Source organism: Myxocyprinus asiaticus, chromosome 37, assembly GCF_019703515.2.
Source record: "Myxocyprinus asiaticus isolate MX2 ecotype Aquarium Trade chromosome 37, UBuf_Myxa_2, whole genome shotgun sequence".
Lineage (NCBI taxonomy): Eukaryota > Metazoa > Chordata > Actinopteri > Cypriniformes > Catostomidae > Myxocyprinus > Myxocyprinus asiaticus.
This window is the reverse complement of record NC_059380.1, coordinates 19,690,051-19,708,589: the sequence shown is the minus strand read 5'-3', so window position 1 is coordinate 19,708,589 and position 18,539 is coordinate 19,690,051. Positions and strand designations below refer to the sequence as shown.

General features: G+C 38.9%; 1 protein-coding gene across 1 annotated transcript in view; it reads left to right on the top strand.

Annotated features, from left to right (window-relative positions):
* The window catches only part of itih3a.2 (inter-alpha-trypsin inhibitor heavy chain 3a, tandem duplicate 2), a 67,311-nt gene that overhangs the window by 33,863 nt on the left and 14,909 nt on the right, over positions 1-18,539 (top strand). The window contains exons 3-9 of the mRNA XM_051676439.1: positions 9,282-9,443; positions 11,429-11,595; positions 11,724-11,828; positions 11,940-12,102; positions 12,215-12,325; positions 13,715-13,843; positions 13,945-14,061. Coding sequence (XP_051532399.1) covers positions 9,327-9,443; positions 11,429-11,595; positions 11,724-11,828; positions 11,940-12,102; positions 12,215-12,325; positions 13,715-13,843; positions 13,945-14,061 — 909 coding nt within the window. The 5' untranslated portion in view covers positions 9,282-9,326. The remainder of the gene's footprint in view (positions 1-9,281; positions 9,444-11,428; positions 11,596-11,723; positions 11,829-11,939; positions 12,103-12,214; positions 12,326-13,714; positions 13,844-13,944; positions 14,062-18,539) is intronic.

Genomic DNA, 18,539 nt, shown 5'->3' with positions numbered 1-18,539 from the left:
TCGGCAAACTCCCGAACAATTTTCCCAGAGTGCACCAGGGTACCCGTCGTCTGCCTGTCTGCCCTCTCTTTTACTTTCATACTTTCTATTTTTGAGTTTTTGTTTGCTTGTTTCACCCCTTATCATGCCATCTGGAATTCAACTCCATGCTTCTGATAAACAAGGGGCACCACTTTGTGTCTCTCTCTCTCTCTCACTCTCTCTCTCTCTCTCTCTCACTTTCTCAGATGAAATTGTGATTTAACAGGCATGGCATTGCGGGCTCAAGACTCCTAGCATGTGAAAACAAACAAACAAATCATTAAAGATAAGTCTGAAATATGTACAGAATCTTATCACCACAGGAAACTAAAAAATGTGCAAACCTGGCAGAAATGCCCTGGTGCAGTGAGGTGTGATCTGAGAGAGACATATCAGAAAACTACGAACAGATTTACTTTACACTCCGACCTTTCTCGCAAGGGTCATCTGAGAGATACATCATGGACATACCATTTCAATTTATTAGCTTCAATTCTACTCAATTTCTTTATTATTTAGTCAGAAAATCACAAATGAGACCAATTTAATATCTCAAGTGTTTCTCCTATAAAGTAATGTGGTTAAATGGAGAGAAAATGAAGACATTTGCCTCAACCTCAAAATAGCTTACTTATAGTCATCTCTACTTATTAAGCTTGGACTGGAGAAAGTATTTTAATATAGAAATCATAGTTGGTAATTAAATGACACTTGACATAAGAACTCCATGAAGTTTCCTGAGCAAAGACAGGTGATGGATCTTCTTGAGCAACCACCAAGCATTAAATGTTCCTCTGGGGTAGATTGACGTAAATCAAGATGCTATAAATCTTGGATAAATCTAAATCGTAAAGCTCTAAAACACTCAAGTTTTGAGATTTTCCATGAGTATATGGGCTTATATGAGTATAAGCATTAGCAATTCAAGTAAATCTGATTGAATGAATCCCAAAATCACATGACACGATTCACAAGGCTCAGAGAGAGAACCTAGAAATAAATAAATTCAACCACTCCAGACATGAAAGAAATATGAGTGAAAGAGGGAGACAGTAAAATACAAAGAGCACACTAAGGAGCAAGGGGAGAAACAGGGACAGACATCGAAAAAGTGAATGTACGACTGGAGAAAGAAGGAGACGAGAGGGAGATAAAACTCGAGCGGTCATGAGGGTGGTTCGAGCCTCGGTCAGGTGTGTCCAAATAGCGGCGTGCTGAGACAGACAGGCGGGCACAGGCGGGCAGACTGGCGTCAGCGGCCACACGCATGCCCCGTCGCACCACACGCCAAGGGCCCGCATACCAGCTCTCCCACACGCGTGTACACAATGAGAGCTCAGTCCTGCATCACGCACCAGCGGCAACAGCAATGTGAAATATTCAAACAGGGACAAAGGTACAGCACAGGAGGGGTTTGAGGGGTTCGTGGCAGGGATCAGAGTGGAGATGGCACGATGGAGAAACTTTACAGAACTTTGATGGAGTAGGGATCATCCAGGGTGAAGGTCAAGGCCATTAGAAACCGTTCAAGAGAAATTAGGTCATAGATCATGTTCAGTGATCCACTGCTGCTGGATTGTTCATTACATTCAGAAGTTCAGCTGAATGCATGATATGAAACAGATCCTGTTACTTATGACATGTTCAGACAAGCATGACACAAAGTACTGACAGACTAGCACATCATTAAAGTATTGACAGATTAGTGTAACATTACAGTACCGACAGACTAGAGCAACTACAGCAACATTAAATTACTAACAGACAAGTGCAAGATTAAAATATGGAAAACTAGAACAACACTGAATTACTGACAGACTAGAGCAACATAATTATAGTGCCAGACAAAAGAATTATTAAAGTACTGACTAGAACGTACTTAAAATACAAACAGATCAGAGCAATATTAACACACTGACAGACTAGAGCATCATTATAACACTAAAAAAACATATCACCAGGTTATGAATGTAATTTTCTAAAGTATTTGTCTAAAATATGTTGAAATGGTTAATTAATATAATATGAAAGCTTTTGGTATACCTAGTTTATTGCCGAGTATTGTCAAAAAGTGTAAATAATACTTAAGATGTATTTGCTGTAGAAATCGGGAACAAAATCAATCACTTTGTTACTTTGCTAATGATTTATCATAGCAAGTTTGGATCAGTCTAAACCGAGCCTAAATAAGAACAAAGAAATGAGTAAGGCTAATGCATATTACAAGCATCCATTTCCAAAGAACAAAAACTTAAAATGTGTTGTTTACAGGTGGCTATACACAGTGAATCTACAAGGTTGGAATTTAAATTTTAACAAGTTCTTTAATATGCAATAGGCATACAATATGTATTGAAATGGGATTATACAGTATGTTGTTGAGTCATAAGGAAAAGAGTGGAAAGAAAAGGATGATGAAATAGATGAGTCTCACTTGATGTCATGCTTTAGAAAGAATAATCTGAACACTAAATGATTTTTACTGATACCAAGATTATAACTGAAACAGAATTAAGATTTGTATTATAGAATATTAACATATGAATTATGATAACAGATATGTGTGCTACATCCGGTGGTTAATGACTTTGATTTATGTTTTTGTGAACGAGCCTAATCTACAGTATATAATTACACAGCCCACATATTCATCTAAGCTGGATGTGTGTCATAATATTTTCAAGCCAATGCAATTATAAAGTATTGCCTGTCAAACTATTTAAAACAATACTGAAGAAAGTTTAATAAGAATAGATATAAGAAGGAAAAAAAAAACAGATATAATGTCACATGGGATATACTGTAATCTTCAAAATATTAAGCTATACTAAAAGGCATGATGTCAGTTTCATTTATTTAAAAAATATATTAATATAATATAATATAATATAATAAGTAAATAAGTAAATAAAATAATTCTAGTACAAAAATTGCTCCAGTATTGGTGGTAGTAAAAGACAGGTCAAGATAAAAATTAGAAATCTCTCAAAATAATAATAAAAAATAATTCAAGAGAAACATTTCCAACTTTCAAATCGTTATCCTACAGTACAGCCCTAAATATCCGCGAAATATCCACATGCCATTTTAATGTACACACAAAAAAATATTTTCAAGATTTACCGATTTCAATTTCATAAAAAATTACATCAAATAGTTAATTGAATTTAGCAATCTTTTATTATCTTTATTATCTTTAAAATAATAATAAAAACACTTGAACACAGATTTATTAATTAGGTAATTAATCATTATTAATTAATTTAATTTAAAAATCAATTAAAAATAGGCATACAATTTTCTTGAGTATAAAAACTAATACTGGTAATGTAAAGGATGCTGGTTTAACCAACTGTCTGTCAGACTTGAGCGCACTGATAATCGGACACCGAAGTTTGTTGAAGAGCGGCATGCAGAGAGCCAGAAAACGCTTTGAGTGAAAGCCTGTGCTGCCATCTAATGGACACTACATCTAGGCCAACACTATGAGTCTACTGCCATCTAGTGTTTAATGCTATGTATTTATTTATTTATTTATTTTATTTTATTATTTTTTTTTTATTTATTTTTTTTTTTTTGTCATCTCGTTCACCAAGTCTTTACTGGGAAAGTAATCTGGTATTCTGAGCTCAGTACATGTTCCATGTCTAATCACAATGCAGCGCAGCAACACAGGTACTGCAGAATGATTTAAATGGAGTACTGTACCTCTGTGAACGCTCTATCTATACTCCTCCCTCACTATTATTTGAGCAGCACATCTGTTGTGAGTTAACAGGACTCAGCCACCCCGATCTCCCTCTGACCTCTCAGACTTCTTCAAATACAGCTCAACTCCTGAACTTCCGACATGATCTGGGTCAATTCCTCTGCCTTGCCCTCAAGGAAACACACTTCAGTCATCTAATCATAGCTAAAGGGGCAAAATGCACTTGAGGGTTCAACACTTGCCCACAAATAAATTAAGATCCAAAAGAACACTGACAATAAAAACTAAATTTACTACTTAAAATGTTCTAAAATAATGGGAGGCTTTTCATCGATTTTCTTAGTTTTAAGACTGTAGGTTGTAACTTTTGCACCACTTTGACTTTACTTAGAAAATTAAGGCAGCAATTATACTTTTATGTTTTCTAAAGTTTACATATAGTGGGTTATAAATCATTAGTCTTATTGCCCTTATTCACGCTAGCGCCATCTTTGATGTTTAATGGGAATGACAACGAGGCTGTGAAGGACAGACAGTGTCTTCAATGGGCTGTACTGCAGTTTAAACAGGGTTAGTACAAGGTGCTTGAAGTACTTGAATTTGGCTTTTTCAAATTGAAGTCCTGGAAAACCCTTGAAAATAGCTATTTTTACCAAAAGGTGCTTAAAAAGTTCTTGAATTATGGAAAATCTTAAAATACTTTGCTTAAATCATTTAATAAATTAAATGTATTTATTTATGTTCCGAAAAACACGACGACAGACCACTGCTGAAGCAGGCAGCGCATAGACGGCGCTGTCACGTGTCACCTGTTACTTTTGGCAGCGCTGTTCAGAATGGGCCAATCACAATCAATTGCTACTGGAGGATTTAAAAAATATATTTTTTATAAATACTGCTGCGGTGGATTTAATAAGTATGAATCCTTGCAACTATCAGTTTTAATTACAATTAATATAAATATAATACAAATCATATGAGATGTAAAACGTTTTGAATGATTTGAATGCAGATCAATGAAGGATTCAGTTTTGTGAGCCATCTAGCGCCCCCTTGTGTAAAGAAAGCTTTGTGTCTCATAAAATAGGTTATTTCTGACAACATTTGGGTCAATATCAAAATATGTTGACAAAGTCATGTCCCTTGACCTTTTTAGTCATGAAAATGCTTTCAAATAACGAAAAAAATAGTTTGTATCATTTTAAAACCTAACCTTTAATGATATGAAATGGCTTGACTCTGTTTTGCAAATTTTTCTTTTTGAAAATATATTTGAAATTGTTAATTGCCTGAATAAAATCCTTGTCCCCTTCATCTGGTACACCACTTCTATGACATGTAAAGTTATTTGTGTATTTATTTTGCACTTATTTTTAATAAAAGCATTAGTACAAAGCCGAACGAGTGTGCAAAAAAGCAAAACAAAATTATGAATAATAATTTAAATAATTTTAAAAGAGTGTTTGATTTCATGGCATTGGTGTTATCAATATTAAAACATTTTTTTTATTTTATTTTTTTATGTTTAAAAAAGAAATTATACAAAAAGTTGTGGAAAATAATTAAGGTCAAAGTTCAGAGGCTGTTTAAATATGCATATAGTGATTTTTCCCAACATGTTAAAAAGTTATTAATTCACATTTTAACTAATATTTTCACACAAAAATATTTGGTGTTGTACCCCATTTAACCCTCAAAAATTTGGTGTTGTAACCCATTTAACCCTCGTTAGTGTTAACTTAGTGTGCTTCGTTCGTGAAACAAAATTAAATAATAAAAGAAAGAACAACAGCCAAGTTGTCCTTTAAAAATTTGTCAACATGTTACAAAATATTTACCCTCAGCGTTTATAGGCAAAAACTGAACTAAATGGAAAATTCCAATATTTTGTAAGTTGGAAAGTCAATTTTTTTGAGAATGACCCATTTGCAATTTCGGACAGTTCCTCACATATATCTGTTGTGTGACTTTAGAAAACATGAAGCACAGCACGAGTCATATGGACTACTGTTTACGGACCCAGTTATTCACTTTTGTTGGAAAGCGAAGTGCATTTTAAGGGAGCACACTACAACTGCACATCAATTTCATCATGAATGAACCAGTTAAAGATGCTCATTGTTGTACTTGTAATAAGTGGTGTTTTATAAAAATAAATTAACTGTATGGTTAAAATATGTGTATTTAAAATGAACAAAAATAATTTGCTTTAATGACATCTCGAGCATAGTCCTTGAAAACAAATAAAAATGAGCTTGAAAGGTCCTTGAAAGTCCTTGAATTTAACTTTGAAGCATCTGTACAAACCCTGTTTAAAGTGTTTTTAGATCGTTCCACGGACAAACATTGATAAAATATCTGTCCAGGAACATTCAGTATACAACTCCAGACAACATGAGTTGTGGAAAATCAGATGTGATCTAGGAGCTTAATACAGCTTTATATGGTTTGTGCCATTGAAGAGATACTGTATTAAGTCTATCCCTCACAGCCTCCTTGTCATTCCCATAAAAAATCAAAGATGGCGCTAGCGTGAATGGTCTATTCTTCAGTAACAAACTCCTTCCTGTCCAACTGTGTGTTGTTTCCGAAGTGATGCTGATGTCTGTTTCCATCACAATGTCATCTCCTAAATGGAGATTCACTGCAGAGCCCATGGTAAGGTATTGAAATAAATGTGCAAAGAAACACACAGCTTTATTAATATCCATTGATTTAACTGCAGTCTACTATGCTTTACTGGCCACAGAATGAATTATACTAATGTCCCTTTCAATGTCCCCTGTCAGTCCACTCGGCCAGCTTTGGAAAGCTCCCAGGCAGCTATTTTCTATGGACACAAGTGGAATAAAGTACAGCTCCTATAACTACTAAAATGAGGAAATACCGAAATCTCAAAAACGGGTTGTCAAGATTACGAACATATTTTCACATCAGTAGTTAAATCTGACAACATTGATATGATAAAATGTGCTTCTTTAGCTCATATCATGGCAAAAAAGCAAACAAAGAAAACGCTAGTTTTCAGAATGGTCCAGCTAATGCGTTCTTAGATTCTCGAATGTCTGTATCTTAAAGATGATTGGCTCTTTTACCTGTAAGGCGGGACTACCTTTTCAACATTCGCCATATTGGGCGTTCCAATTTCTACCATTCATTTCAGTACAAGTGGTCCGTTTTAGGCTTAAACAGTCTTTGATTATACAGACTTATGAAAGAGTGTGTGTGATTGTGCACATCTATACTTAACAAAGCTGTTACTCCATGCAACATTCAGCACAGAAAAGCAAAGCTCAAAATACCCTGAACTAAGTTTAAAAAAAATACAGTTGCTGCTTATTAAAAAGCACAGATTAAAAAAAAGTGTTCAGTATGTATGTAATATCAAAGTCTGTCTAGCAAGCCAGTCCACTGTCTGCCATCATTGGAATGCTCTCGGACAGTGCAGCTCCTATCTACTTGAATGGGGGGAACACTGAAATCTCAAAAACGGTTGGTCAAGATTACGATCAAAGAACATGTTTCAAATCAGTAATTAACAAAATGTAATACTGGAATCATAAATTGTGCTTCTTTACCTCATATTATGCGAACACACAATTTTCCCGGCTTGCATAGCTAATGCGCATGCACGTTAGCGAGTTGATTGACAGGCGATGTCTGTATCTAAAAGGTGATTGGCTCTTACCTGTAAGGCGGGACTTCCTTTGTACATCCATTGACCGTTGGGCACTAGAGCTTCTTGGTTGGGTGTTCCAATTTCTCCCGTTCATTTAAATAGAAGTGGGCTGTCTCTGCTAAATACAGTCTGGTAATATACAGAAAAACAATGAAAAGAGAGCTACAGGTGTGTCCCATCCAAGTAATTTTGATGCACAGTGAGAGATCATTTGCAGCAGTCCCCAAACTGGGCACTGACTGAATGTTTCCCTTTTGAAAATGACATCATCATATCTGACTTCAGGCTTGTTAAAGAGGGAGCGGTGAGAAAAGCAAAACACATACAAACACACCCGTAGCAATGCTGACCAGACATGACACGATGGAGTCCTAAGGGATCAAGAACAGACAGACTCTTTAACATTATAACATACTTCATCACTCTCCTTTCACTATTTCTCTCACCAACATTATTACTTTCATTTGGCCTTACAGCACACTAACTCTCTCTCACACATAGAGAGAGAGAGCCATGGTTTGTGTAAGCAAAGGTACTTTTGATAAATGAGATGTTCTGTCTGAGGCAATCTGAGGGTCTAACGAGTCCCTCAACAGACCACAAAAAAGTATCTGTACTGTTAGAAAGGAAAAAGAAAGTACTCTAGGACTAGCGGGATAGACCTCAGCCTAGTTCTGAGGTGCTTTAGTGGTAGAAAACAGCAAAACTACCAAAGCAGCTTCTCTCTGCTAAGTTAAAAACTTCTGTGTTTTGCTTTCAAAGAAACATAACATGCAGACTTTTACTGGGTCTTATGCTGCAGTTTAAAGGTATAGTTAAACCAAAAATGAAAATTCTCTCATTGCTTACTCTCCCTCATGCCGTCTCAGATGTGTATGACTTTCTTTCTTCTGCAGAACACAAATGAAAATTTTTAGAAGAATATCTCAGCTCTGTTGGTCCATTCAATGCAAGTGAATAGTGACCAAGATTTGAAGTTCCAAAAAGGACATTAAGGTAGCATAAAAGTGATCCATATGACTTCAGTCATTTAATCCATGTCTTCTGAAGCGATATGATAGCTGTGGGTGAGAAACAAATCAATATTTAAGTCCTTTCTTACTATAAATTTTCCTCCCTGCCCAGTAGGTTGCGATATGTACAAAGAATGTGAATCGCCAGAAACAAAAGAAGAAGAAAGTGGAGATTTTTTGTTTAAAAAAAGGACATAAATATTGATCTGTTTCTCACCCACTCCTATTATATTGCTTTGGAAGTCATGGATTTAACCACTAGAGTCATATGGATTACTTTTATGCTACCTTTATGTCCTTTTTTGATCTACAAAATTCTGACCACCATTCACTTGCATTGAACAGAGCTACAGAGCTGAGATATTCTTCTCAATATCTTTGTTTGTGTTCTGCAGAAGAAAGAAAGTCATACACATCTGGGATGGCATGAGGTAAGTAAATTATGATAGAACTTTCATTTTTGGGTAAATTATTCCTTTAATATTAAAAAACAAAAGAGATAAGAGCAAAACATTTCATTTGTGCTGCTAATTACACAATAGTAATATTATGCAAATGAAATCACCAAAGTATTCGATCAAGATACATTACTCAGGTCCTACAAGAAGTTATGGCTGTTAGTAATTACATATAGTATTTGAATGGTGATACAGAAAAATTATTTAGTTGGTGATTATTTGTTATAGAGTCTGGTGAATTCAACTGTTTTGGGTAGTGTCTCTGGGTAGGCAGTGGAGAATTTACCAGATTATTGAGCACACTCACACACCCCTTTGGCAACTCCTAGAGCCCCTGTATAACACACAGGCACTCATTCATCCATCTCCCTCACTCCCTCTTTTTCTCACTCTCATTTCAGAATCTTAACAGGCAGCCGTGACGTTATTTCGGTCCAGGCTTCACCATGTCTGCAGTGAAAGTTATGCTGTTATTGTGTGTGGCTATTTGTTTGGTTATATCAGCTATGGCTCAAGGTACTGAGGTCTTTAGGGATGATAACAACAATATGTCAGCTAAACAGGTAAGACAGTGCTCCAGTGCTTTAATATCTTACAATTTTACAGTAGAACAAAGTAAGCCATTATACTATGAGCTGTAATGAGTGCAATATCTGTCTATTACTAATTTAGAAGATAACTTTCTGTAAGTCTTGCAACTGCTTTAAAATCGACCTAGAACGATACAAATATTAAGGTGCATTCTGTAACTTTCTGTTTGTGTCATCTTGGACTTACACTTACACCTAGTGGTGTGGATACAGCATAATTTAAAATCAACTGTTTTCAATTACAGATGCCATTATAGAAATTCACTTTTCACTGTATTCATGATTACTTTAATTCATGAGTGAAAATTTCCAATACCAGGTTTGTTACTGAGATGTTACTAAGCGAGTAGTATTAGGCTGGTTATGTGATTCTATAGGGACCCTCTCCATGTGCTTTCCCATGATTTTATACATAAAAAAAATTATATATATATAGAGAGAGAGAGAGAGAGAGAGAGAGAGAGAGAGAGAGAGAGAGAGAGAGAGAGAGAGAGCAACTTTAAAACAAAATAAATAGGAAGGGGAAAAAAATCATAAAAAGTGAGAAGTAATGAAAATGACATTATTTAAAGCTGCAGTCCACAGGATCATGCTGTTGTTTTCTGTAAAGCTTTTGATTACTGTATTTGCTGAAAATGTGCTTATGCTAATTGCAGTGAAAATAGTCACTAAAGATTCGACAATACACATAAGTTGTTTGATGATTTTATAATGATTCTGTAAAGATTTCATAGCAGAAAAATAACAGAAAAACACTTTTAAAAGTTTTGTAACCATAGATAATTACCTGCCTTGCTGCCATTGTGTGGCAATTGTAGTTCACGGCAAGATAATAATTTTTTTGTTTGTTTGTTTTTTTGTTGCTCAAAATGGCAACTGTTCCCTATGTAGTGTAGGGCAGAAGTCCATATAGCATGCATGGAATAAATTCATTCTATATATATTTATAGATTTAAACATCATTATGAAAAGTACTGATATCTTAATTTCATGTGACGGGGTTTAGTTGTTAAGCTTGACCATACCCATCTGACTATAATACACATAAAAATATGAATACAAATTATTATTATTATTTTTTTTTTTTTTTTCACCACACTGTTGATGAAAGCTGAATGATGTCACTTCTGGTTAATAATGTCACATATGGGTGGATCCAAAAATTGTATGGGCTGAAAATGGTTGGTGTGATGGGGCTGAGTTCAGACTGAGCGACAAAACTGTATAGCCTACCCTGTTTTTAATAAAACCTCATGTATTTTTATTTTATTTTTTATTTTAATTTTTTTCTCAGCAAAGGAATGCAAATAAATGTTTACATTTATGAAAAAAATATATAGACAGGGTGCACATTTTATTAATTATTTTCTAAGTACAATGCCGCAGGGACGACAAAATGTTTAGCAGAAGATGAAAAGATTATTTTACTGCAATAATTATTTTAATTCATTACTGTATAATGGACATTTCAACATCTTGTCAAAAGCTTTTAACATTTAATTTTAGTGACCCACCACTTTTAAATGTCTTGGGGACTAAAATATTTCTCAATCCCACGAATGACCCAATTATCTTTGTACTTTATATACATGTAAATTAAGTTAGATTATGTGTTTTGTGTTGAGACTAGTGAGTGAATTAAGCAGAACAGATTATAGCAAGAGAGCCAATGACACAAAAAGACCAATGAGACATCAGCTGTGAATGCAATAGAATGCTGGAAATGTGCCATAATTGATAAAAAAGTTAACAACAGCATGAATTATAAACTTTATGCCCATGGAGTTCATGGAGACTCTAAACAATTTGTTTGTTGTACTGCTCATTAAAGATTCATACAGTCATTGTTGTGCCATATTTAAAATGTAATATATGTTTTGTTAAAAACAATACACTTAATTGAAGTGGCAAATAGAGCAGTAAGATATATCCACTAACTTTTCCTTCATGTGTTGAAGTCTCTCTCTCAGATAGAGGTGGAAAGCATGAAAGTGGACTGTAAGGTTGCATCACGTTTCTCTCACACGGTCATGACTACCAAAGCCCTGAATGCGGCCAATGTCTCAAAGGAAGTGTTCTTTGATGTGGACTTACCCAAAACAGCCTTCATTACCAACTTCAGCATGTTAGTCCACCTCTGTTTAAACAGGCCAAAAATACATGGCACATGCAACATTTTTAGCATGCACATAATCACTCACTATTGCCTCATGAAAGAGTCTTGTTTTTATATTCTTTTTATTTATTGTTCAGAGAGATTGAGGGGAAGATATATGTCAGTGAGGTGAAAGAAAAAGAGAAGGCCAGGCATCAGTATGAGAGCGCTGTGTCATCCGGGCAGACTGCTGGTCTAGTTAAGTGGGTACAGATCAACGGCAAACTTCTGGAATCCTGACAGAGTACACATATTTGCTTTTCAGTATTTGCTAATGTAGTTTATTGGAAATGAAAAATGTTTTTGCTTTTCAGAGCCTTTGGGAGGCACATGGAAAAGTTCTCCGTGTCTGTGAACATTGCACCCCAAAGCCGTGTTTCGTTCGTTCTCACTTATGAAGAGCTACTGCAGCGTCGTCTTGGCAGCTATGAGATTATGATAGGAGTCCGACCTAAACAGTTGGTTGAAAATTTTGAGGTTCATAACTAATTTCTCTCTCTCAAGCTTTCAATACACTACATATTCTGTTCAAATGTTTAAACATTTTAAGCTAATCAGTTGGCTAATCAGTCCTGTTTCTCACCCACAGATTGTGGTAGATATCTATGAACCACAGGGCATCACATTTGTGGACGTCAACAGCACATTCATCACCAATGAGCTGTTTCCTCTAGTGGAGAAAACTGTCACTGATAAAAAGGTTAGAATAAACACTTTCTAAGATTGGGGCTGATTGGCATCTTACATTTAGTGATTTGCATTAACCCTCATGCACTGCTCGGTAATTTTTGACCAAAATCAATTTTGTTTCTTCAATAAAACTGGTTTCCTTTATCTGACAGGTATGAGACTTGGTGGCTTTTCATCCATTTGAAATCTGAACACAAAGAAATTGGAGTTGATTCAGTCAGTCTAAGTGGTAGAAAAAAAATACAATTGTACTGTTCCCGGTCAAAAGTGACCGCCATAGGAAATTAACAAGTGAAATTTCACTGGGGCAGTGCTTCCCAGTGCGATGCATCAGAAACAGAAATCAAGCTACCTACAAAAAGTCTTCTCGCCCATGGCAGGGTCTAAAGGAGGGCTTGGGGCAGATTTTCCTCGTTCCCCCCAACAGTTAGACTGTGAAATGACCAAGGAGTCTTAGCTTAATCAATTCTGAATCAAAGTAATGGTCAAAGAAGTCTAATGGGTGCCAAACATGTTGTAATCAAAATGAACTTCATACATTTTGAATCTATGAACTGTTCAACATAGTACAATGACTGCCAATCATGTCGATTGGTGCATAATGTAATCTGCAGCCTGAAACTGAACTCCTAACCTAATGCCAGGAGTGAATGCACTTAGCTACATAGAGAAGCTATAGGCTGCTGTATTGCTGCCTTGCTTCCAAAAGGGTTAATGGATAAGCCTACAGCATTTTGTATGAATGCACTGATCTCAGAGCAGTTTGAAAGGCACCTTATTTTCATCCTATCTCTGTATATAGCATCTGAATTACCAGCTTTCCAACACAGCCATTGATTCCCAATAGTGATCACGCACACTGGGTCTTGGGGTTTTGATGAATAAAGTCCCAATGTCCAACTTGATCCCGAGGACAACGTGATTAACAGTGTGCCCTCTCGTGATAAATCACATACATTTTCAAATTGGCACATTAGATGAAACCACAGATATTACTCTTTTGACACAAATAGATTTCATTGTAAAATTTTAATGAGATTTCTGACCAGATGCAGTTTTGTTTGGTCTGCTTACATAGAAGCATTTCACTAAAATTGCCACCATCTTGTTTTGACTTGTGACTCCAGGCTTGGATAGTTCAATGTCCTCATCTGAGGACACGAGGGTCGCACGAGGTTAAAGAAGTGTGTAATTTCTACACTTGTAATTTCTGTATATCTGCCATTGGTCAATAAAACAGATAGTACCACCACAAACTCACGCTACTGGTTAAGACAATGTTGTGTGTCAGGCTGGTTGGGACAAACAGAGCAATATTTTGATAGGGCCACAGTGTTTACACTTTTTTCAGAAATCAACCTACAAATGGCTTAATTATAACTATCACTCCGCACTACAGGCCCATGTGTACTTTTCTCCTACACTGGATCAACAGAGGAAATGCACTGACTGTGAAGGGACGTTAATCGATGGAGATTTCATCATCAAGTATGATGTAAACCATGCACAGGATATTGGTGAAATTCAGGTCCAATCTCAAAGCAAAGTCAATTTTCCACAAACTACTCTGTTAAATTATCAAGCAGCATTATTCAGATGGAACTGAATCTTCTTGTTTCTCTCTTCCAGATAGTAAATGGCTACTTTGTACATTTTTTGGCCCCAGATGACTTGCCTCAAATACCTAAGAATGTGGTGTTTGTGATAGACCGCAGCGGATCCATGGAGGGAGAGAAGATTAAACAGGTTAGTAAAACACAGTGACATACTGTATTACTGACATCACTGCTCAAAAGACCAGCATAGCTGGTGACCAGAACCCAATTGCAAGAAACCTTAAGTTATAATTGTAAGGTTCCCTATCTGTCACTCACTCGACGTTGTGTCGATGTAGTGACACAAGGGGTCACTCTTGGGATCCCCAAACACCTCTGCTTTTAAAAAAAAAAAACAATGAGAATTTGCATGCCACTCCCCTGGACTTACGGGTATAAATGGAGTTGGTATGCAACCACTCATTCAGATTTTCTCTTCGGAGCCAAGCGGTTCTATTCATTGAAGCTGAATTCATCTGCGAAGTTCATTCACCTCATCTGCTGGATTCTACAGCACATTTCAGCAGCTTCTCCCCCTCTGCACCCGTGGAGTGCAGAGAACACCCCTGGGCACTTTGGCATAACACACAAACGGAAAGGCATCTTTAAAAAGATGTTCCGTGTGTGTGTTATTCCTGGTTGCAGTCGTTATCTCTCCGCTTCTGACGGCCACGATTGCTGTCTTACGTGTCTGGGCACTGCCCACGCGGAGACATCGTTCGTGGATGGGTCTTGTCCTCATTGCGAGAACATGACCATGGCAACGTTGCAGTCGCGGCTTGCATTCGTAAGAAAGCAAGCCACCCCAGCGGCTCCCCGTCTCGGTCCTTCTACCTACGGGTATGAGGCTGTGCCGGTTAGCACTGGGGGCGATTTGGGGACCTCAATGGGACTACCTCCGCCGGGTATCCCCCCATGGACCTCCCATTCCCCAGCACGCTCGCTTGCCCAGGTTGGGCACTCGGACGAGATCGCCGGCTCGTCTCAGGGCGAGTTCGACCTCTCGTTCAGAGCCCAGGAAGAAGACGAGTTATCGAGCGCAGCATCGGAGATTGGGCTCGTCCAGTTGGATGCAGAGGCTTCAACTGGGCTTCCTCCTTCAGGAATGGTCGCCCAGTCCCAGGCTGACGCGGAAATGATGGACATACTTTCCCGGGTGGCCGCGAGCGTCGGGCTAGAGTGGAACCCTCCACTCTCCCCTGAACCCTCGTGGCTCGACGATTGGTTCCTGGGATTGGGGCGCCGCCCATGGCCACGCCCCACCCCGTTCCTTTCTTCCCGGAAGTGCATGAGGAGCTGACAAGATCGTGGGAGGCACCTTTTCGGAATCGGAATCAAGATGGCACCGAGTATGGCTGCTGCGTTGCGAGCGCCGACACAACATAGCAATGTTTTGTTTGTTTTGTTTACAATTCTTATGTTTTTTGTCTTGGATGTTGTCTGCCTCATTGTCTACGACAGACAAACACTTTTGGACATTGGTTCAGCGATCTCACACCGAAAACCGGACTTCACATTCCTCAATGCCGACCCGCTGTTTACAAACACGCCGGCGGAGCCCTTTATCTGGGCAGCACGGCCGCGGAAACGCAAGAGGAAATGGGGAAACAGAGCCGGCATTCTACTGGCAAATGTTCAGTCTCTGGATAACAAGCTTTGCGAGCTGAAAGCACGGATCTCTTTCCAACGAGAGACGAGGGACTGCTGCATTATCTGCCTAACAGAAACTTGGATGTCTGCGGAGATTCCAGACTCAGCCATTGAACCCGCGGGGTTCTCCATGCACCGAGCGGACAGAGCGAAAGACCTCTCAGGTAAAACTAGAGGAGGTGGTGTATGTTTTATGATCAACAAATTCTGGTGTGATCAGAGGAACGTACATTCCATCAAGTCTTTCTGTTCTCCTGATCTGGAATTTCTTATGCTTCTGTGTCGACCATTCTGGCTACCGAGGGAATTCACAGCGGTCATTATCACAGCTGTGTACATCCCGCCACAAGCCGACACAGACCGGGCACTCAAGGAACTGTACGGGATTATAAGTGAGCAGGAAACCGCGCACCCTGAGGCCGCGTTCATTGTGACCGGGGACTTTAATAAAGCCAGTTTAAAATCAGTCGCACCAAAATATCACCAGCACATTAGTTTCAACACACGAGGGGACCGGGTTTTGGATCATTGCTACTCTCCGTTCCGGGATGGCTACAAATCCCTCCCCCGCCCACCATTTGGCAAATCGGACCACTCTTCCATTCTGCTTCTGTCCGCTTACAGGCAGAAATTGAAACAGGAAGCACCCACCCTCAGAACGATCCAGTGCTGGTCGGACCAATCAGACTCTACGCTACAGGACTGTTTTGATCACACGGACTGGGAGATGTTCCGGTCCGCCTCTGATGATGACATCGAGCTTTACGCTGATAGCGTAATGTGTTTCATCAGAACGTGCATAGAGGAAGTGATTCCGACCAGAACTGTGCGAATCTATCTGAATCAGAAGCCGTGGATCAATAGCGATGTTCGCGCGGCACTTAATGCGCGGACCTCTGCTTTTAATTCCGGGAACGTGGAGGAGCATAAACAAGCCAGTTATGCCCTCCGAAAAACTATCAAAACAGCAAAACGCCAGTACAGGAGCAAGATTGAAGGACAGTTTAACACCACCAACTCTAGAAGCATGTGGCAGGGAATTAACATCATCACGGACTTTAAAGGGAATAAAAACTCCGCCATGAACACCGCTGCCTCTCTACCGGATGAGCTAAATACTTTTTATGCTCGTTTCGAGGGAAATAACACCGCCCTCGTGGAGAGAGCTCTTGCAGCTGAAGCTACAGAGGTTAGTTCACTCTCCGTCTCTGTAGCGGATGTAACCCGATCCTTCCGATGGGTGAATATCCGCAAAGCCGCGGGTCCAGATGGCATTCCGGGCCGCGTCATCAGAGCGTGCGCGAACCAGCTGGCTGGTGTTTTTACGGACATTTTCAACCTTTCCCTCTCTTTGTCTGTGGTCCCCACATGCTTTAAAACATCCACCATTGTGCCTGTTCCAAAACAATCAAAAATAACTTGTTTAAATGACTGGCGTCCTGTTGCTCTGACCCCCATCATCAGCAAATGTTTTGAGAGACTAATCAGAGATTACATCTGCTCTGTCTTGCCACTCAATCTTGACCCGCTGCAGTTTGCTTACCGCAACAACCGCTCCACTGATGATGCCATTGCATCTACAATACACACTGCTCTCTCCCACCTGGAAAAAAAGAACACTTATGTGAGAATGCTGTTTGTAGACTACAGCTCAGCATTCAACACCATAGTACCCTCCAAGCTAGATGAGAAACTCCGGGCTCTGGGCTTAAACAGCTCGCTGTGTAGCTGGATCCTGGACTTCCTGTCAAGCAGACGCCAGGTGGTTAGAATAGGCAGCAACATCTCCTCATCACTGATCCTCAATACTGGAGCCCCACAGGGCTGTGTTCTCAGCCCACTACTGTATTCCTTGAACACACATGACTGTGTGGCAACACATAGCTCCAATGCCATCATTAAGTTTGCTGATGACATGACGGTGGTAGGTCTGATCACTGACAATGATGAAACAGCCTACAGAGAGGAGGTGCACACTCTGACACACTGGTGTCAGGAGCACAACCTCTCCCTCAACGTCAGTAAGACAAAGGAGCTTGTGGTGGACTTCAGAAGAAAAGACAGAGAACACAGTCCCATCACCATCAATGGAGCACCAGTGGAGAGAGTCAGCAGCTTCAAGTTCCTGGGTGTCCACATCACTGAGGAACTCACATGGTCCGTCCACACTGAAGTCGTTGTGAAGAAGGCTCATCAGCGCCTCTTCTTCCTGAGACGGCTGAGGAAGTTTGGAATGAACCGCCACATCCTCACACGTTTCTACACCTGCACTGTAGAGAGCATCCTGACTGGCTGTATCTCCGCCTGGCACGGCAATAGCACCGCCCACAACCGCAAAGCACTGCAAAGGGTGGTGCGAACTGCCAAACACATCATCGGAGGTGAGCTTCCCTCCCTCCAGGAAATATATACAAGGCGGTGTGTGAAAAAAGCTCGGAGGATCATCAGAGACTCCAGCCACCCAAGCCATGGGCTGTTCTCACTGCTACCATCAGGTAGGCGGTATCGCAGCATCAGGACCCGCACCAGCCGACTCCATGATAGCTTCTTCCCCCAAGCAATCAGACTTCTGAACTCTTGATCTCTCATGATCAATATACATCAGCACTGCACTTTATTACTCTTACTCTTATATCTCACACCGGACTGTCATAAATTATATTATTATTATTATATTATGTCTCTCTTAACAACTGACTATCAACCGACAGCCTGAATGTCAATACAGTACAATACTGTACATTCTATATATATATATATATATATATATATATATATACTTTTTTTATATATATTTTAATTTTTAATTTTTATTGAATAATGTGTACCTATATAGTAAAAAACAAAAAAAACAAAAAACAAAAACAGCGTATTGTATACTGTACAGTGTATGTTATTATTTGTATATTGTTGAGTGTAATTATGTGTATAACAGATGTTTAAATTGTGTTGTGTTAATTTGATGTTATTGTAAATTGG